General features: G+C 50.9%; 1 protein-coding gene across 1 annotated transcript; it reads right to left on the reverse strand.

Moving 5' to 3' along the window:
* Positions 1 to 2,142: 2,142 nt before the first annotated feature.
* LOC126544004 (uncharacterized) lies at positions 2,143 to 19,916 on the reverse strand. Its single transcript, XM_072286034.1, has 2 exons — positions 17,935 to 19,916; positions 2,143 to 2,248 (listed from the first exon to the last, which is right to left on the reverse strand). The coding sequence occupies exons 1-2, from the start codon at positions 19,620 to 19,622 to the stop codon at positions 2,143 to 2,145; spliced, it is 1,794 nt and encodes a 597-aa protein (XP_072142135.1). The 5' UTR covers positions 19,623 to 19,916.
* Positions 19,917 to 21,028: the final 1,112 nt, after the last annotated feature.

Below are 21,028 nucleotides of genomic sequence, written 5' to 3' on the forward strand. Positions count from 1 at the left end.
CTATCCATCATTTAGCTCTGTGCGCCCAGTCAAACTCTGGCCATGCCCATGTGCGATGGAGAAGCGAATGCGCTCATACGTTCTAGCTAGCCGGTTACCAACGTAGAGTTTGATGCAATAATTGCTAGAGGGAACGCTATTGTCTGAGGGAGCTGCAATCGGGATGGTTCAGCCAGCATGGAAAGTTCATGAAAAAAACTTGATCCTTCTGGCTTCATACGACTTCCTGACTGTGTAAACTCATATCTTTCAACAAAGTAATGCTTAATAAATTAAGAAACATTATTAAAATTGTTTGAACACAGGATTTGTACGGAAGACTTCTATTTAAATATTTCAACCATTACGTCATGGATGCATGCACCAACAAGAGCCATGGAACGCCGTTAAGAATTTCTCGTGGGCAAGTCAGCGCGTTGGGACGTTTGGTGCATGTTGATTTGGCCACGTCGGCAGGCTGAACCACTGCAATTAGTAGTAGTAATTAGCAGAAATAAATGAGATAAGGATAGGAATGAGCGTCCTATCCGGGTCTTGTAAGGTGCTTCTTTACCCGCCGTGGTCGCTCAGTGGCTATGGTGTTAGGCTGCTGAGCACGAGGCCGCGGGATCGAATCCCAGCCACGGCGGCCGCATTTCGATGGGGGCGAAATGCGAAAACACCAGTGTACTTGGATTTAGGTGCACTTTAAAGAACCCCAGGTGGTCGAAATTTCCGGAGCCCTCCACTACGGCGTGCCTTATTATCAGAAAGTGGTTTTGGCACGTAAAACCCCACAATTTAATTTTTTAAGGTGATTCTATTTTTTTAACCCCTAAGCACTGAAAATATCACAGATGTGAGAAATTATAGGCGAGCAGTTATGTCTGCTTGATAGAGATTCTGGAACTAGCAGCAGTCTCGAGATCTCCGCCCATGTGCTACGAAATACATTCGAATTCCATTTTCAGTTTTTCGGAAACCTTCCTCTAGCAGTTCAACACTTCTGGTCTTAAGTTAGGCGGGAAAACGCTATCTGTCACAGGCTATTAAAAATTGTTGAAACAAACAAAGAAGAAAGTTGGGAAGCAGGGACGCTATAACGTACAGCTATTCCAATTCTGCAATCATCCGCGATTGGTCACCCACTTTTTGGACCACATACTTCGCCTGTTTGTCACGCGACGTCAAGAAAACCGCGATATCTCCCCATCTGATAAGACGTGCACACATTGATTATGCATGATCAGATCAAAGAAAAGAAAAATACTAATTTATCATTCGCCGGCTTTTCGCCATTAGCCGTCGGCTATTTGTCAAATGTTTTCGGGCTGCACCCACTCCACCTGCCTGTCACGCGACGTTACAAAAGCGCGAAAACTCACCGCGTAAAAGTGACGTATGCGCGTTAAAAGATGCAATAATATGGCGAACAAAACTGAATTTCCTGCTGAACAGGCGCAGGCTGCCCCGTTTCGAAAGGAATAAAAGATGGCTCCTGCCGTTCGCTCAGGCACTGGCTACTCGCACTTGCCGGAGAAGATGGGTTTGTTTACGTATAATAAATCTTTTTGTGTGGCCGTGTAACGTGTTCGAGCACTTTCGGAACGTTTACGACGTCGCTATACCAACTCTTCCTTGATCCGTTTCAGCGGCATTCTTAACCTTCCGTTGCATGCCACCGCGATTTTCGACAAGCCACAACAAGCTAAGTAAAGGAAAGCGGACCAGTCACAGACGCCAGCACCACCTTCGTCATTCGGTCATCGATTTTCAGTGCGCTGGCTTGGCCCCATACGAAACCCTCTCCACTTGTACATGCTCCTGGCAGCCAATTACAAATGAAAAACCGCTCAATGTAGGCAATGTTATTTGTTTTGAAAGCAAAGTGACCTCCTATAAACTAAGACAGCGTTGATTGGGCTGTTGAGGCAACGCTGTGTGTCACCGGCGATGCTTGCGCCGGGGATTACGCAAATTTGATGTCAGGAGATTGGAATAAAAACATATTTGTATAGTTTTACGTTATAGGGGCCAAATTCAACCTGTAGTTGACGTTGACCAAATACAATGAAAGACAATGTCTTTCATGTTTATTTCAATATCGTGCGTGTTTATTTCTGCGCTGGAACAATGTTTCACTATGTCTTCCTTTGAAAGATGCTAAAATGAGTCACTGCGCACGGTACTCCATCGCGTCACCCCTCCTGTGAGGGTAGGAGCGTTGGGCGGCTTCAGTATTTTGCTTGCACTGCCTTCGAGATCGGCCCTGCACATACCCACGGGGCCACATTTTAATACGACGCATTCTTCTCCGAGTCAACCCAGTTTCTGAAGCGCACATCTGTTTTTGTGCGCCGATCTCGCACGTAAGGCCGCCAAAATATAAGTGCCACTGGGTACATGCCGCTGGGCCCCAGAGGGTTTCTGGATATTTGTAACTGGGGCCACTAGGTGTGCGCGCCACGGGCTGCTCTTGAACGAACCTCTCTGACGCCAACTTGTTTGTTTGCCACTGGGCATGTACCAGTCGGTATCTGGTAGATCTTTGATGCCAGCTCGGATACGCGCCACTTGGTCCGTTGAGCATGCGCCATTCTTCAACAAAACTCTTTGACGCCAACTTGGGTATCACAACTACAACAAACATAACCTGTGTAGTGACATGTACTTTCTTACGTAGATGTCAAGTGGGTGTACTTGGATTTTGAGAATGCACATCCTTTGGGATCCGCTCACATTTTTAGACTGCACATACCCACGGGAACGGATTTAGGCTTCACTACTTTCGGGATCGGTCCACGAAAGAGACTAGAAACCAGAAAACCGGGGATACCTTGCAGAGAAATGCATTCTCTTTAAAGACAAACAGAATAAGAACACGTGACATATACCGTCCTCGCATATCGGATCTTTGAGGAATGAAGAGGTCACATGAATTGGGACGAAGAAAGCCACGAATTGTCTCAGACCTGCCTCAACAGACAGGATATCACGACCACTTTTACTACGCTGCGGCAGTCCCGCGCAGTGCATTGTGGTTCCAGTAGTCCCCATCGCCGATGGTCTCTGCACACTCTCCAACCGTTGACGCGTGCGTCGCGTGCCGGTTTGGGACGACAAGCAAACTTGGTGACACTTGGAGCGAGTTTATTTGGAGGCCTCGCTGAGTGTCACTAGAGCGGCGTGGTCCTCGATGGCGAAACCAGCTGCGATTCGCCATTGCTGACAATGACGATCTATGAAGCCATAGGGGCTGATATGATTCTCGGCATTTGAGTTTTAGAAACGGCTACTGTTTTATTACAAAAGATGGTTATGGACACGTACCCCCCCCCCCTTAAATAAAAAAGAAAACACACACACACACTGCAATGTGACGTCTATTTGTTTTGAGCTAATGCAAGTGCAAGCGGTCCGGGTAAACTAGCCAAATACCGACACAACTACGGTAAGTCGGTTGTTGACCGCGCGCTATTTAATCGTATTCTCCGCTGCATAGAGTTTCTCACTATATTACCTAGAGGGAAATGTGGCGCTACTGCGCTGTGGTATGCTTGGGAATGCCCGCATATTGTGACTTGGGATTGGCATCGTTTTCTGAGAGCCACGAAACGATGAAGACATGCCTAGGAAGCAATGTACCGTGTCAGGATTGGGGGCTCCATCCCATCGCTCGTAACCCGATGTCAAGATTGGAGTCGGGCATGAATTAGAAGGTAGCTGGCCCATGCCGTTGTCCGACTTATCCACGCTGAGGACGTTGATGAAGGGAAGGACTGCTTCTCATCGAGAACGAGGAATATGGGTTTATTTACAGTATCTACATGCAGTTCATCATTCCAGCATGACTGCGCGAGAAAAGTACATCAGTCTAACATGACTGCTTGAGAAATGCACTGAGCAGCCGCACAACAGCGGTTTATAAACACACGGTCCTCCCCCGATACCCAGGTGAGGGAGACGTTCGTCCAGCCATCGTAAACAAGCCGCCTCTCTGCGGGACGGCTTACACACACACACTTCCGCACAGGTTCACGGTTCGGAGCCGACGTCAGACGGACTTCGTAGAACTCGGGGCTTGTGTGAAAAAAGGTGACTTTTATTCCCCGAGCTGACCCCCGGAGCGCGGCCGGGTGCCTATTGTCTTGCGTCATGGACGGCGCGTGGAAAGGAGCCTCGAACTACGTTCCCGCGAGCACTCCCCCGCTCGCGGCAGACCAGGGCGGCGGTGGCGGCTCAGTAACAATAGTTGGTCCGCGATAGCATTCAGTCACAACGGCGACTAGGCTAGAGCGTAACGGTGGCGTTCCAAGAAACGTTGCCGCCACTGTCGCAACTGCCTGGCAAAACTTGCACCTCCAGCTGGGCCGTTCTTAACAGCGCCTCCATGGCCCGTAAAATCTCGACTGTCCAGCGCTGACAACCGCTGCGCAGGAAGAGAACGGCTGGTGGCCAGGGGGTGATGCCTTGGCTCGCAGCGACCACCTGTGTAGTGATGTCACCGCCCCGAAACAACCAACAAGGACAGGCAACTGCAAAACGAACCGCACAACACGGCTCTGCGCCGAGATGACGTACCTTGGATCTCACTTTAGACCCGCTAGGCCTTAAAGAAAACATAAGTGCAGAAACAAAAAATGCTGCATTTCGCTATGTCAATTTTTGAAGCAATTTCGTGCTGACAAATTCAGCAATCATGGAGGGAATGCTGCTAAATGAGAGGGAATCTTCTTGGCTTAACAAAATTAACAATATTAACCCTAAAATTTAGGCGGGACCCTTAAACGCAGAATTCAAATTAGCCTGCTCAAACCATCCGCATTGCTATGCAACTTTCCCTTCTTATATCTAACTGAGAAGTTGTACTCTTGGAGAGTGAGACTCCATCGGAGCAAGCGGCCATTTTTGTGTGACATTTGATTGAGCCACGTCAGAGGACAGTGGTCGGTCTCGAAGATGAACTCCGCTCCGTACAAGTAACACGACAACTTCTGGGTGGCCCAAACTAAACAAGCGCATTCCTTCTTTGAAGCGCTGTAGGCTTCCTCTCTTACATTTAGTTTACGGCTGGCATAGAGGATAGGATGCTCCTCGTTATCATCGCCGACCTGACTAAGTACCACGCCCATACCTCTGTCGCTTGCGTCGCATTGCACTATGAATTCCTTTGTGTAGTCTGGCGCGCTAAGCACAGGACGAGAAACCAATAGCGTTTTCAAACTTTGGAAAGTGCTCTCTTTGTCTTTATTCCAGTGTACGCTACTCGGTGCTCCCTTTCGAAAGACGTCCGTTAATGGACTTGCCATTTGGGAGTAATTCGGTATGTACCGTTGATAGTACCCCACAAGTCCCAAAAATGAACGCAGGTCTGTTTTCGTGCGCGGCTGAGAAAATTCTCCAATCGCAGCTATTTTCAGCTCGGCCGGCCGTCTCGTGCCCTGGCCGACAACATGGCCCCGATTAGTAAACTGTGAACAACCAAATCTACACTTTTCCGTTGTCATCGTTAAGCCGGCTTCTCTCAACCGTGAGAACACCTGTTTGAGGTGCGATACGTGTTGTTTCCAGCTGTCTGAAAAAATGGCTACATCATCAAGATATGGCAAGGCGAACTCCTGCAAGTCTTTTAGGACAATATCCATTAACTTAGAGAAGCTAAACGGCGCGTTCTTCAGCCCGAAGCTGAGTGCGAGAGGGCGAAAGGTGCCTATAGGTGAGATGAATGCGGCATAGCGGCTGGCACTTTCTGAAAGGGGAACTAGCCAGTACCCCCGCACGAGATCTATAGTTGAAATGTATTTAGCAGCGCTAACTCTTTCAATTCGTTCCTCAATGTTGGGTATCGGGTACAGCTGATCCCTGATGGCATTTAACATTCCTGTAGTCAACACACGGACGAGGGTCCTTGTTAGGGGTTTCTACCAGTATTACCGGTGACGTGTAGTCACTCTCAGCGGCTCAATAACTCGCAACTCTAGCATGCGCTGTATCTCTGCCTCCATAATTTCTCTCTGTCTTGGAGACACCCTTTAAAGCTCTGATCTTACGGGGTCGGTTGATGGCAGCTCTATTTCATGCGTTATTAGTTCGGTACTACCTGGCCGATCGCTCAATCTGTCGAGATATTCCCCTAACACCCCTCTTAGCTCATCTAGCTGCTCGGGTCTAAGAGCGTGCGAGCTTACCGAATGTTTTACTACTTCTTCTAGGCCGATTTCAGAGTTGCAGGTCGCCTTATATTCTTTAAACTTGGCAGGAGTGTCATCCTGATCTTTGATGGTACAGGTAACGACTCCGCTCTGCTCTACATACGGCTTCATCAAATTGCAGTGATATATCCTCACATCCTTCCTGCGACCGGGCATTTTCAGAGCATAGTTAGTATCTGAAAGTTTGTGCAACACTTTACCGGGCCCGTCCCAGTGAACTTCAAGCTTGTTAATTCTTGAAGGTTTGAGGATCATTACCTGGTCTCCGGCGTTAAACGTACGAAGCCTCGCATTCTTGTCGTAATAGAATTTGGCGTTCTTTTGAGCTACTCCCATGTTCTTTCCGACTAGTTCTTGGGTTGCGCTTAGCCGTTCCCGCAGATTTAGCACGTATTCTACCACTGTTGGACTCTCTCCTCTTTCCTCCCACGTCTGTCTTAACATACTTAGTGAAGAACGGAGTGTCCTCCCATACACTAGTTCAGCTGGCGAGAACCCTGTCGCTTCATGTGGAACCACTTGCAAAGCAAACAAAGTTGCCGGCAGACAGTTCTCCCAGTTCTCATTGTGCTCGTAACAGAGTGCACGCAAAACTCGCTTGAGCACTGAATGCCACCTCTCTACACTGTTTGACTGAGGGTGATAGACGGAACTGTGTATTAACTTTACCCCGCACTTTTGCAAGAATGTGGAAGTCAGTGCACTGGTGAATACTGACCCTTGATCCGCCTGAATTTCGGCTGGAAACCCAACTCGTGCAAACACTGTCTAAAGCGCGTCTACTACTTCAGTGGAGCTGAGCTCATTCAGAGGGATTGCTTCTGGAAACTTTGTAGCCGGACACAGCTTGGTAAACAAGTACCTGCAACCCGATTTTGTTTTTGGTAGAGGCCCTACCGTGTCTATCACAAGTCGTCTGAAAGGCTCTGTTATTAAGGGCACTACCTTTAGTGGAGCTTTTCATGTCTCTCCTGGTTTACCCCAGCGCTGGCAGGCGTCGCATAATCTTACAAAGTTTTCTACGTCTTTGAAACAGCCAGGCCAGTAGTATTCCATAAGCAATCTTTCTTTTAATTTTTTTATGCCTTGGTGGCCGGACCACCCACTTCCATGACAGAGACTCAAAAGGTCCTCCCTGTACTTAGTAGTTACGACTAACTGATCTTTAGTCCTACCCTTTCGATCTCTGTAGGGCGATACAACAATCCTCCTCTCTCATGTATCGTCACGTTGCGCCTAGCAATGCCTTCTTTAGCTGTGTGATGTAATTTAGCTAAGCTCTCATGATTCTTTTGCTCGGCTGCCAGTGAATCTGTATCCACACGTAAGAGCTGATCAAATTATTTGAGGCCGGTGATAGTAATGACCCTGTCTCGCTTGCGAGTGCATCAGCGGGCTCTTCCGGCAGGGGTGAACTTTGACACCCTGGCGATACGCTCTCATTGAGCTGGTCAGTTGGCAGGCTTTCCTCAACTGTTTTTTCATCCTTCGAGCCTTGCTCTGGATTCGGTTATTGAAGTTATCTCCTTTCCTACTTCCGCTGGAGCAGCTTGTGCATTTTCAGCCGAAAGCGTCGCGATTTTATGAGCTTGGCCTAGCGTCAATGCCTGTACTACGCCCTCTCCCAGTTTAAGTCCTTTTTCACGCAGTAACTGATTTGAACGATTCGAAAAAATTTAAGGGTACTGCAGTGACAAAAATTTTGGAAACTGCAGCCTCGTTCACTAGTTCCCTGAATGGTCCCCTGATTTTGACTTTGGCCATGGGCAGACACACGCTGTGTTCTTCTATAACCTGTTTGATCCATGCTACTTCTCCGGTGAAGTCATCTACCGTCACGTAAGACGGATGGACAATGTCCATCGTGGCGGCACTGTCTCTTAGCACCGTGCATGGTAGGCCATGGGCTTAAAAGTACCATATTCACGTCTTTTTCATCTGCGTAGGAAAAAACTACGCTAGGCTTTCCGTAGTTCACAGCGATATGTGCCAGTTTGTGGCACTTATAGCAGTGGATCAGTCTAAAAGATTCGAATTTTTGTTTCTGCTCTTTTTGTACTGTTTCCCCGATTGATTTCTCCTCGCTCTTTTCTGAGGGCTTTTCCTCCACGTCTACAGGCTCCGGTCGTCTAGTCTGCGAACCCTTTTTGAACTGAAATGGTTTCCGCGGCCCCTTTCGACCGTCCCAATTACCGTCCTCGGCGTTCAGTTTTCTACGTGTTGCGTACTCTTCGGCTAATTCAGCCGCCCTTCCCACAGTGTTTACATTCCCTCTGTCTTGCACCCACAGTTTCACAGCTTGGGGGATGCTTTTGTAAAACTGCTCTAGACACATGCATTAAATGATCATGTCTCTGCGGTCGTACGCTTCCGCGCTTTTCAGCCACTCGACTAGGTTGGCCTTTAAGCCGTATGCAAACTCCGGATAGCCCTCGCTATCTTTTTTGCCTGTGCTCCTAAACCTTTGCCGAAAAGCTTCGGCTGAAAGGCGGTATTTCTTCAGGAGACTAGCCTTAACTTTCGCATAATCATATGCATCCTGTGCACTCAGTCTGGCGATTACTTCCGCCGCCTCACACGGCAACATAGACAGCGACCACTGTGGCCATGTACTCGGGCCGAAGTTCATCTTCTCGCAAGTCCTTTCACAATTGCTTAGGAACAAGCCTATGTCGGTCCCGAGCTCAAATGGCTTTAATAGCCTGTCCATGACGTATGATTCTTCCTCACTTGATCGTCCCAGAGCACCTTCACTTCCTTGAGACAATTCCAAACGTTTGCTTTCAAGTTCAAGTTGCATTTTTCTTAAATCGCGTGCCTCTCTCTCTCTGTCCCGTTCTTCTCTATTTTTCAGAAGTTCCGACCCCATTTCAATTTCTTCCTCGCTGGTCTGCTCGGAAATTAGCTTCAGTAATTCCGACTTTAGCATTTCCTTGCGTACATCTAGGCCCAGTTCCTCATCAACAATCAACAACTCGTCTCTCAGCAGTGTCCTTAACACCATGATTGCTGCTTTACTGCCTTGATCCTGCTCTCTAAATCTAGCTAAGAAAACACAACCTAGCTAACACTCAACAATCTAGCTTCCCTACTGTTCTAAACAGAACAACCACAAACTGAAGCCTAGAGAGTCAAAGCAAGAACCAAGCGCTCACCGCAGACACAGCACCACGTCGCAAAGTCCATCTCACCGCTGTCAGCCAGTTGTCAGGATTGGGGGCTCAATCCCATCGCTCGTAACCCGTTGTCAAGATTGGAGTCGGGCATGAATTAGAAGGTAGCTGGCCCATGCCGTCATCCAACTTATCCACGTTGAGGACGTTGATGAAAGGAAGGACTGCTTCTCATCGAGAACGAGGAATATGGGTTTATTTACAGTATCTACATGCAGTTCTTCAGTCTAGCATGACTGCGCGAGAAAAGTACATCAGTCTAACATGACTGCTTGAGAAAGTGCACTGAGCAGCCACACAACAGCGGTTTATAAACACACGGTCCTCCGCCGATACCTAGGTGAGGGAGACGTTCGTCCAGACATCGTAAACAAGCCGCCTCTCTGCGGGACGGCTTACACACACACACTTCCGCACAGGTTCACGGTTCGGAGCCGACGTCAGACGGACTTCGGTGAACTCGGGGCTTGTGTGAGGAAAGGTGACTTTTATTCCCCGAGCTGACCCCCGGAGCGCGTTTGGGTGCCCATTGTCTTGCGTCTTGGACGGCGCGTGGGAAAGAGCCTCGAACTACGTTCCCGCGAGCACTGCCCCGCTCGCGGCAGACCAGGGTGGCGGTGGCGGCTCAGTAACAATAGTTGGTCCGCGATAGCATTCAGTCACAACGGCGACGAGGCTAGAGCGTAACGGTGGCGTTCCAAGAAACGTCGCCGCCACTGTCGCAACTGCCTGGCAAAACTTGCACCTCAGCTGGGCCGTTCTTAACAACCGTCGGTCACAATGATTCATTCTTTACTAAAACAGCACACATAAAAAGGTGATTTAGCTTTTTACACAAAAGCTTGTTTTGTTTAATTATGAGAACGTACTATTGCATGTTCAATTGTATGAAACGTAAAAAGTATCAGCAGGCTGCTAAAGATGGAGGACAGACGACAAGATTCGCGCTCGCTTTGGAACACCTTGTCGTTTGTTCTTGCTTTTCTTCACTAGTTTATGCATTGTAGGTGAGTAAACTTCAATGAAAGATGTAATATGGCTGAATGGAAACCTGTTATGAAGGTGTTACTTTAGGAACGCGTTATTTGTGTAGCCATATCCACGTTTTAGACAAAGCCTCTTACAACACCGGCGAACACAAGCCTCGCAGACACACATACAGTCATTCCCATGACGGCACAGCGCCCCTTAGGAAACTCCCATGGACGGTGGATCCATATTTCTCTCTAGGTGTTATAGTGAGAAACTGTGCTCCGCCAGAAAATAAATAAATTATATGGGGTTTTACGTGCCAAAACCATTTTCTGATTATGAGGCACGCCGTAGTGGAGGACTGCGGAAATTTCGACCACTTGGGGTTTTTGACGTGCCCTTACACCTAAGTACACAGGCGTTTTCGCGTTTAGTCCCCATCGAAATGCGGCCGCCATGGCCGGGATTACACTCTAGGAACAGTTTACACCCTTTGGCGTGCCCCTTCTGCCACACAACGGTAATCGTCATCTGCCTTGATGCGTGTCCTTTCTTTAACGCTGCGAGCCCGGAACTTTCCAGTAACGAACGGCACGCGCGTTATCAGAAGGGGCACTCCAAAGGGTGTAAACTGTTCTATGCTGATAACGCGCGTGCCGTTCGTTACTGGAAAGTTCCGGGCTCGCAGCGTTAAAGAAAGAAAACGCATCGCGGCAGATGACGATTATTGTTGTGTGGCAGAAGGGGCACGCCAAAGGGTGTAAACTGTTCTTAGAGTGTAGGTCCCGCGACCTCCTATGCTCCGCCAACCTAACTTCTTCCTCTTCTCCACGCTTCCCTGCTGCCTCCTCTTTCCCATTCCAGATGGAATCTGCTTCATCCTCCCCGGCTTCTTCTGTTTACAATTAATTAAATAATTAATTAAATTATGGCTTTTCTCGTGTAAAAACCACCATATGATCATGAGGCACGCCGTAGTGGTGGACTCCGGAAATTTGGACCACATGGGGTTCTTTAACGTGCACCTAAATCTAAGTACACGGGTGTTTTCACATTTCACCCCAATATAAATGCAGTCGCCATGGCCGGGATTCGATTCCGCGACCTCGTGCTTAGCAGCCCAACACCACAGTCACTAAGCAACCACGGCAGTTCCTTTGTTTACACTTCCTAGTGTAATAATTGAACACATTTCCAGGTGAGGGGCACTCTGTTTGTCCGGTGGCTCCCAGGTACCAAATAGTCTTCAATACACCGTGCTGTAATGCCGTTTTAGCGGAAGGTCTGTAAAGGTAGCGTTGGTACTTCTAATACCGTTTTTGACTGGGACGCTTTCTTCCATATCTGGTATGTCGCTGTTTCGCCTCTTGTTCAAGTTCGTTTTCGTGCGCTGTCTTGTAGGCGGCTGCTTGTCTGTATCTTTTCTTGACTTCACTAAGAGCAAGCTTCTCGAGGGTACCCATTTCGCGATCCGCAGGGAGAGTAGGCACAACTCCAGACGGGGCAAAGAGAGCAAATAATCCACTCGTGTATGAACGGGTGTGGTGTCTTGTAGCAGCCTCGAGGCAGCACTTGTAATTTCAAGTACGTTTTCATGTATTGCTTCGTGTCTTTTTCGGCACGTTCAACAAGACCATTCGCTGCAGGATGGTATGCTGAGGAAAATTTTGCTGTAATTCCGTGATCTCGTGTTCAGTTGCCTAATTTATTGCTCCGAAAGGCATGGCCATGGCACACTCTCCTCTTTGTATTTTGGAAGCCTTGACCGTGATCATTATTGTGCATTCATCGATAGTGAGTAAAAATGCTTGAGTTTTCCGCGTGCCTTCTCCCTTTTTTGTAAGTTCCGCGAACTGTAAGTGCGTGAATTCCAAGGAGATGCGTGAATGTCTTGGGGTTATTACGTCTGTCGCCCACTTGAATTTCGCTTTGTTCACTTGAGCAAAACGAGAAAAAGGTGAAAGCAGGAGCCTTCCCCCTGTTTTCCCTTGACTTTGTTCAGTTGACATAGGTGGCACGTGCGAATGTCGGGCCCTATAACGGAAAACTATTCCAATCTCCTGACGTTAAATTTACGTAACCACCGGCGCAAGCATCGGGCGGTAACCCGTTGTCTGAAAAGCCCGATCAAACACACTCCTCGTTTACAGGAAGTCACATTTTTTTCCAGAGCGAATAGCACTGTCTACATTGAGCAGATTTTTTTATCGAATTGTTTGATAAGAGGCGAGGAGCACGCTCAAGTGGAGGGGGGTTCGATGGGGCCTAGCCAGCACAGTGAAAGTAGATAACTGGATGGGCGCTGCGGGCGTCTGCGATTGGTCCGCTTCCCCTTACTTAGCTTTCGGTGTCGGAAATTGCGGCAGCGTGCCACGTAAGGTTACAAATACCGCCATAATTGTCCTCAGCAAAGAAGAGTCCGCAAAGCGATGTTGTATGCGTGCTGAAAGGTCTCGAAAACGTTATACTTCCACGGAAAAATGCTCGTTATACGCGAATGAATTCATGATCCCCGCCCGCTCCGAGTAGCTAGTGCCAGAGCAAGCGGCGGGCAGCCATTTTCTATTCCTTTCGGAACAGGGCAGTCTCCGGCTACTCAAAAAAAAAACCTAATTTGTTCGGCATAGTTATGCGTCTTTAACGCATATACGTGACTTTGACGCAGTGAGCCTTCGCGGTTTTGTGAAGTCGCGTGGCAGACTGGCGCAGCGGGCGGAGCCCGAAAACGTTTGAATAATGGCAGAGTATAATGAGGAAAGAGGCGTTCAATGAGAAATGCTTATTTTCCTCTCGTTCGCGCTAATCATGCATAATCAGTGTGCACACATAATATCAGATGGGGCGCGGTTTTCGTGACGTCGCGTGACAGACAGGCGAAATGGGGGTGGCGCGAAAAATTTTTGAACAATCATGGAGGGCTGATTGCAGAATTGGAATGGAAAAGTTTGGAATAGCTTTACGAGCGCCCGTAATTTCTGATGTCGTCCTTCATACTTGGCCAAGTAACCATTTTCAGCACTTTTTGCTAAGCGCGCCAGAAGCCGTCATGTCTCCCCCACTCTAGACTGTCGCGCTATGGTTGAAGTATCTTGGAAACCAATGTCGGTGGCACGTGATATTTTCGGCCCACAAACTTCATTTCCTCAGTGCCTTTCAACAAACTGACGTGATTTATTTCTTGTTGGTGTTCGCTTGTCTCGCGGACAAGTAATCTAGACATGGCGTCCGCATCTCTCAGTAGTTGTCCAGGCCGATGTGATGCGTAACAGCCCAACTGTTCTAGGTAATTAACCCATCTCGTGATTCGACCCTTTGGTCGTACCATGCTTAGGAGATGAGTCAAATGATCGGTAAGAAGGGTTACTTCGCGCCTTCTACATATGTTCTAAAACATCGAATAGCTTTTAAAACCACCAGCGCTTCTTTTTCTGTGGTATTATAATTGACTTCAGTGGGCTTCAATGTATAGCTGTAGTACCCAACGATGTGGTGCTTTTGATGATCATATTATCATGATTCCTTCTGATAAAGAACTGCAGCCGTTGCGTAGTGCGATGCATCAGTATCGAGCACTACAGGGAAGGAGGAAATAACTATCAGACATAACTTCAGTAAGATGGGTGTTGACCGCCATTTAATCTTATTACTTTCTTTTGCTTTCCTCCGAGAGTGGCTCACACCCATTATGGGGGATTGGTCAAGAATCGGGTGATTTAGGAAAAAGATTATCCATGTCTGAAAAGAATCACTATTGAAAAATTTTGAATAGCTAAAGGAATGAAGTCAGATAAGTTTTAAGAGATTCAGCTGCACCAACGTCCCTATGACAATATCCCAGAGAAAAGGCTCCCTAAGATATTGGATTGGATTGAAGAAACTTTATTTATGCCTGCAGTTGGGCGCTCGCGCGCCCCGACGAGGGCCTACGTCATCCTCGAAGTTGCCGTTACTCGGCGCGGGTCTCCGCTCGCCGTTGCCGGCTCGCTGGGTCCGTGCCTTTCGAGCGCCTCGAGGACCTGCTGGACGGCCCAGAGCTGATCGTCTCGGTCGTAGCTCTTTGCGGCTGCCTCGAGCCGCGGTGGGAGTGTTCTTGATTTAGCGTCCTCTGGATATTTAATGCAGTCCCACAAGATGTGCGTGTAGTCTGCGGTCTCCCTCCGGCAGACTCTGCACATATCTGTCGGATATGTCTCGGGGTACATGCGATTCATCAGTTTCGGGCTCGGTAGCGATCCGGTCTGGAGCTGTCTCAGCACTACCGCCTCCGCTCGACTCAGTCTCGGGTGCGGGGGTGGAAGAGTCCTGCGAGCCAAGCGGTAGGCCTTCGCGATTTCATTGTAATCCGTCATGCGGTCCTTAGTTCCGAACCACGTCGGACGGTCTGTCGCCGGGGCGCGGTTGGTTAGCGCTCGCGCCGCGGCGTGTGCCGTCTCATTATGGTTCTCATTGCGTTCCGACGCGTCGCCCGCGTGCGCCGGGAACCACTTGAGTCGTACTTTTCGTTCGTCTAGTTTTACCGCTCGCAGTACGCGCTCAGCCTCCCTGCAGATTTGCCCTTTGGCGAAGTTACGCACCGCCTGTCTTGAGTCACTCAGCACCGTGTGGCATTCTCCGTCGGCGATGGCCAGGGCGATGGCTACCTCCTCCGCTTGCTCCGCTTCGGTGCTTCTCACGCTCGCTGCCGTCCTCGTGGCGCCGGTTGACGCCTCTATGACGACCGCTGCGAAGGCGTTCCGTTGGTATTCGGCCGCGTCCACGTACCGCGCGTGTTCGTCGTTGGCATGCTGGTCGATGAGAGCCTTGGCCCTCGCCGCTCTTCTTCCCTTGTTGAACTCGGGATTCATGTTCTTCGGTATGGGGTCGATTCTGGTCTGGCGTCGGACCTCTTCGGGGACGGGGAGCTTCATCTCCACCTCGTTCGAGCGTCTTATTCCCAGATCGTCCAGTATCTTCCTCCCGGCTTTGGTCATGGACAGCCGCTCCAGTTGAGAGGTCCGTTGCGCTTCGGCTATTTCTTCGAGCGTATTGTGTAGCCCGAGTTGTAACAAGCGGGTCGTGCTTGTGGACTCGAACAGGCCCAGCGCCGTCTTGTACGCTCTTCTGATGAGCACGTTGATCTTGTTTCGTTCGTGTTGCAGCCATCTGTGGTAGGCTGCAACGTACGCGACGTGGCTGATGACGAAAGATTGGACGAGCCTAATTAGGCTCTCCTCTCTCATGCCAGCCTTTCGGGAAGTGACTCGCTTGAGGAGTCGAATCGCGTTGGCTGCTTTTGCCTTGAGACGGGTGATGGTTTCGCCGTTCCTTCCGTGCTTTTCGATGACCATGCCTAGGATCCTAATTTTGCCGACCTCGGGGATCACGTTGCCGGATTTGGTCACGATTCTGATTTTTTCGCTTTCGCGTTGTCTGGACTTGCCTCTGCTGTATTTGGTAGGTGGGAGTATGAGAAGCTCCGATTTGCTCGGCGAACATCTCAGTCCGGTGCCTTCCAGCTGGTCTTCTATTGCGTCGACGGCGGCTTGCAGCGCGCCCTCGATGTGGGCGTCGCTGCCACCGGTCACCCATATCGTGATATCGTCCGCGTAGATGGTGTGCCTGACGTCTTCGATGCGCCCGAGCTTTTCGGCCACTCCGATCATTACCAGGTTGAACAGCATCGGCGAAATGACCGATCCCGGCGGTGTTCCAGTGCTCCCGAGCTTCTTCTCTTGCGTCTGTAGCTCGCCTGCTCGTAGCTCGACGGTCCTGTCCGTGAGGAAGTCCTTGATGTAGTTGTAGGATCTTTCCCCCATGTTGAGCTTGGACACTTGGGACAGAATCGCCGAGTATTTCACCTTATCGAAAGCGCTCTGCAGGTCGAGCCCTAGGATGGCTTTGTTGTCGCGGGCGCTGCCACCATCATCGATGATTTGGTGTTTGAGCTGCAGCATCGCGTCCTGCGTGCTGAGATGCTGTCTGAAGCCGATCAAAGTGGCCGGGTACAGCCCTTCTCGTTCCAGGTAGTCTTGCCACCTGTTGAGCAGGACGTGCTCCAGCACCTTGCCCACGCAGGACGTGAGCGAGATGGGCCGGAGGTTATCCGTGTCCGGCGGCTTCCCCGGCTTGGGGATCAGGATGGTCTTGGCTGTCTTCCACAGCTTTGGCAGCGCGCCCGCTCTCCAGCACTTGTAGTATTTTGCGAGCTTTTCAATCGAGCCGTCATCGAGGTTCTTGAGCGCCTTGTTCGTGACAAGGTCCGGGCCGGCTGCCGACCGGCTGTTGAGGTCGTGCAGGGCCGCGCGTACCTCCTCGACGTCGATATCACGATCGAGCTTCGCGTTAGGCAGGCCGCTGTACGGCGCGTGTTGTTCGGTAGGTGTAGTCGGCAGGTATTTGTCGTTAATGCGCCTGGTGACTTCATCGACGCCGTGTGCTGAGACCGCCCGATGTATGAGCCTGGCGAGTCTGTCCCTTTGGTGCGACTTGGTCTTAGTTTCGTCGAGCAGGTGCCGCAGTAGGTTCCACGTCTTCCCGCTATGCATCTGCCCGTCTGCCGCGTTGCAGATCTCGTTCCACTGTTGCATGCAGAGAGCGCGGCAGTGATCCTCGATCGCTCGGTTCAGGTCCGCCACCTTCTTTCGCAGTCTGCGGTTAAGCCGTTGTTTCTTCCAGCGATTGTGTATCGACTGTTTGGCCTCGATGAGATGCGCAAGCCGGCTGTCTACTTTGTCGATCTCCGTGCCCGTTTCAATCTCTTTGGTCGCGTCGCGTACGCTCTTGGTGATTTCGGCCGTCCACGAGTCGATGTCTTCGATCTCGTCGTCACCGTCGCTCTTCTGGCTTCTGGCGTCTCGAAAGGCATCCCAGTCTATCCATCTGTGAGTTTTGACGCTGGTGTCGTTGTGTTCCCGTATGCCGATTTCCACGATGGTGTGGTCGCTGCCTAGGTCGATCCCCGTGTTTCTCCAGGTGATCGCGCCCCGGATGTCGTTCTTGACGAACGTGAGGTCCGGAGTGGTGTCCCGGGACACGGAGTTACCAATTCTCGTCGGATGTGTCGGGTCCGTGATGAGGGTGAAATCGAGTTCCGTGGCGTCTTGGTATAGGTCGCGGCCCTTTGCTGTGTACTTGTTGTAGCCCCAGGCAGGGTTCATCGCGTTGAAGTCCCCGCACGCGATCAGCGTGTTGCGGCCCGCTGCGGTGCTGGCTCTGTGCAGTAATGTCTTGAATCTCTGTTTTCTCTGAGATGGGTTGCTGTAGACGTTGAGCAGAAATATGCTTCCTTTCCTCTTCTTGCCCGGGATGATTTCGGTGAGTGTGTGCTCGATCTTGTTATTGCTTTGCAACTCATGTTCGACGAACGTGAGTCCCTTCCTGACCAGGGTGCACAGGCCTCTGCCGTCGGGTGGTCCCTTGTGCACTCTGTAGCCGGGGAGGGACGGTGCGTCGGTTAGCGTTTCTTGTAGTAGTATAACGTCTGGCTTGCGCGCGGCATGTACGATGTGCTGTTGGATGACTGCCTTCTTCCTTCCGAAGCCGCGACAGTTCCACTGCCACGCGGTTACACCTGCTGTTGCTGGTGTTGCGTTGGCGGCCATGATTGCGTTGGCGTGTACGGGGCTCCCTGGTTGGGTGGATGTTGCGCGAAGAGGGGCGCAAACGTCGGGTAGCCTACCATCGGCTGTAGGGTCCTTTCGATGTAGGCGAATCTGTTCGTGTTATCGGCTTGGTAGGTCTCCATTGTTTGTTTCAGTGCTGTCACTGCTGCGATGTTTGTCGTGATTAGCCGTTCGAGTTTGCTGAATGTCGCTTCGAATTTCGCTTCGAGGCTGTCGATGCGATCGTTTTCTGTTTGCGTGCGCGTGGCCTCGATGGCTCGCTTCTTCGGTGCCGGTTCCTCTATGGCTTTCTCCGGGATGTTCGTTGTCGTTTCCTCGGCCTTGCTTGTGCTTGGCGTGGGTCTCTGTAGAGGCTCGTCGTTGCCTAGCAGCAACTGACGAATCTCGGCGATCTCTTTCGTGAGGTTGTTGATGGTCGCTCGCAACGCCGCGTTTTCTTGTCTTAGGAGCTCATTTGCCTCCCGGACCTTAGTAATATCTTCTTTCTTCGTGGTTTCGGTGATTTTCTGCGCGTTCCTTATGTTGTTTCCTTTCGCTGCGTCGACCCAGCTCACTCGCTCACGTGATGGTGACGTTTTCCTGCTGAGGCTTCTCTTGCAACAACTGCTGTCTCTGGATTTGGGCGCGCGGTTTTCCGATGGGGTCCTCGACTTTCGCGCAGCTGGCGGCTTGTCGAGTGGCGGGAAATCGCTCTCCGACAGCAGCTGGCGTTCGGCCTGTCGGCGCTCCCATTGTCGCTTGCGCACTACGTAGGGGACCTTGTATTTCGCCTTGCACGTTCGGTCTCCGGTCGGGTGTTCGCCTCCGCACAACTGACATTTTGGGGCACAGCGATGGTCTTCTGTAGGGTTCGCGAGTCCGCAGGCCATGCACGTCTTGATTGTGGGGGTCGGGCAAACGTCCTTGCGGTGTCCCACTCGGCCGCACTGCTGGCAGACGTCGATCTGTTTCTTGTAGAGGCGGCACGGTATCAGGGTGACTCCGTATCGGACAAAGTTCGGTACCTTGGGCCCCTGGAACACCACAATCGCAGTGGTCGTGCTTCCAATCCTTTTTGAGGCCACTGCTAGCGGGTTCCTCTCGTTGACGATCTTTCTATCTAGCTCTTCGGCGCTCGCGTCGATGGGGATGCCTCTGATGACGCCCTTCACGGTGTCGTGAGGTGCCGTGCGATATGCGCTGACCTCGTAGGGTTTGCCTTGAATGGATATCTCCTGGATTTTAGCGTACCTTCCCGCGTTGTCTTCGTTCGGTGTACTTACGACCATGATGTTCTGTTGTGTGTTGGGGCAGATGGTGTCCGCGGCGCTTTCCTCGCTCGTGATCTTGGCCGCAGTGAGTATGGCCGCAGCGACGGTGGTGGTGCCGGTCTTGACGTTGTCCAGTCCCCCTCTGGGTCTGACAACTATCTTGGTTTCTTCTAGTGGCATGGCTGGCATGCGTGCTGCCTTGATGGCCGAGGCTCTGGCGTTCTTGTAGAATTTTGACCTCGTGCTTGTTTGACTCCCGGCGGTTCCGTCGGGCTTGCCGCTGGCGGGGGTCCGCTGGCGCAGCCTCGACATGCGTTCCCCCGCGAGCGTCCATCCGGCGTCGCTGTGGTATTCCTCGGGTGAGATCTCTGTTCCCTGAACTTGAACGCACATGTGATTGTCCACGATCATTGTTGTTTCAGAGGGCGCCTCCATCTCGGAGCTGACGAGCGGCAGCCGCCGGGATGTACGGCAGGCCGCTGTCGGTGCGACGGTGTTGTTGGGCCGAGTGTCCGCGGAACACGCCTAAGCCTAGCAATCCTCCGCACGGCGGCAGTAGATGCAGTCACCAAATGTGGCAAAGAAAAACGCACCTCTGGGGTCAGCTGGTATCGGTCGATGCCGCTCGCCTTCACGGACACATTGGTGCAAGCAAAACTTTGGTACGAGGTAATTAGCACTGCGTAATTGGCTAGCAATCACGGAGCCGAGCTCTGACTAGGGACGAGCGCTTCTTCTTATCCGGAATCGTTGTATTCAATGGAGTACTATGAAATTTTCATTCTAAAGTGCGTTTTCTTAATGCGTAAAAAAATTGGCAGACGTTTAAGCTTCGCTTTCAAGAGTGCAACGCGATAGCGTTTTTGCACCTTGTTCGCACCACCCACTCATTCGCTCGGCATGCTCTTGAGTCACACAAATACATAGTTTACATATACAAGACTTCGAAGTCCACAGCACAACTTTCTTCTAATTATTTGTTCCAGGAGCACTACGCAGACGCATGGCTCCTCGCCAGCAGCACGGCACACATCGCAGGGAAAGCTTTCCCACCAGACGCGCTACGGCGCAGCGATTACGTCAGAGGCGTCCCGCATCGGACGCTGCACCTAGGAATCGCGCTGTAAGCGGAAAGAGGATCTGCGTCGCCTAAACACGAGGGTTCGAGGGACGCATGCCGGAAGTTGGAAGGGGAGAGAGCGAGAAAACTTATTAAACGCAAGGGTATTGGGGCATACTCGCACCGGTCCCCGCACGGCCCCAATGCGCTCAAACGAGACGAAGGGAAGAAGCAGGCGAATGGCGCGCCACCTGTCGGGGCAGCGCTGTACATTGCGAGGAGGGGGTCTTCTGTGTTTGCCGCATGATGGCTCTGCGTGTGCGCCAAGCGCAGAAGAAATGTAGCGGAAACGTACTTTGCTACTCGCTTAACTGCGACTTCTGTAATTTACATGCTCATAATTACCCATATACACCGCAGTATAACTTTCTACGGCTCGTTTCTAAGGCAACACCACATTCACTAGAGGTGCTTTCGTTGCGCTTTGAGCCATCGTAGTCATGGCTGTGTGGTAGCGTCTCCGTCTAACACTCCGGAGTCCCTGGTTCGATTCCCACCCAGGCATTCTTGCAAGTTCTTTTTATTGTGAATTGCCTTCCGGGATATTTCGCTCACGGTCAACGCCACCGACGCCGCCGACACCGGCTTTTCTGCGACACGAGCTCCTTAACGCTTTCTCGTTAAAGCGGCGACATGACAGGAAGAAGCGTTCTATTGTTTGACCTTCACCACAGTATGAGCACAAGGAGTAGGTCGCGAGACCAGATCGATGCAGTTGATA

This window comes from Dermacentor andersoni, chromosome 1, assembly GCF_023375885.2.
Source record: "Dermacentor andersoni chromosome 1, qqDerAnde1_hic_scaffold, whole genome shotgun sequence".
Lineage (NCBI taxonomy): Eukaryota > Metazoa > Arthropoda > Arachnida > Ixodida > Ixodidae > Dermacentor > Dermacentor andersoni.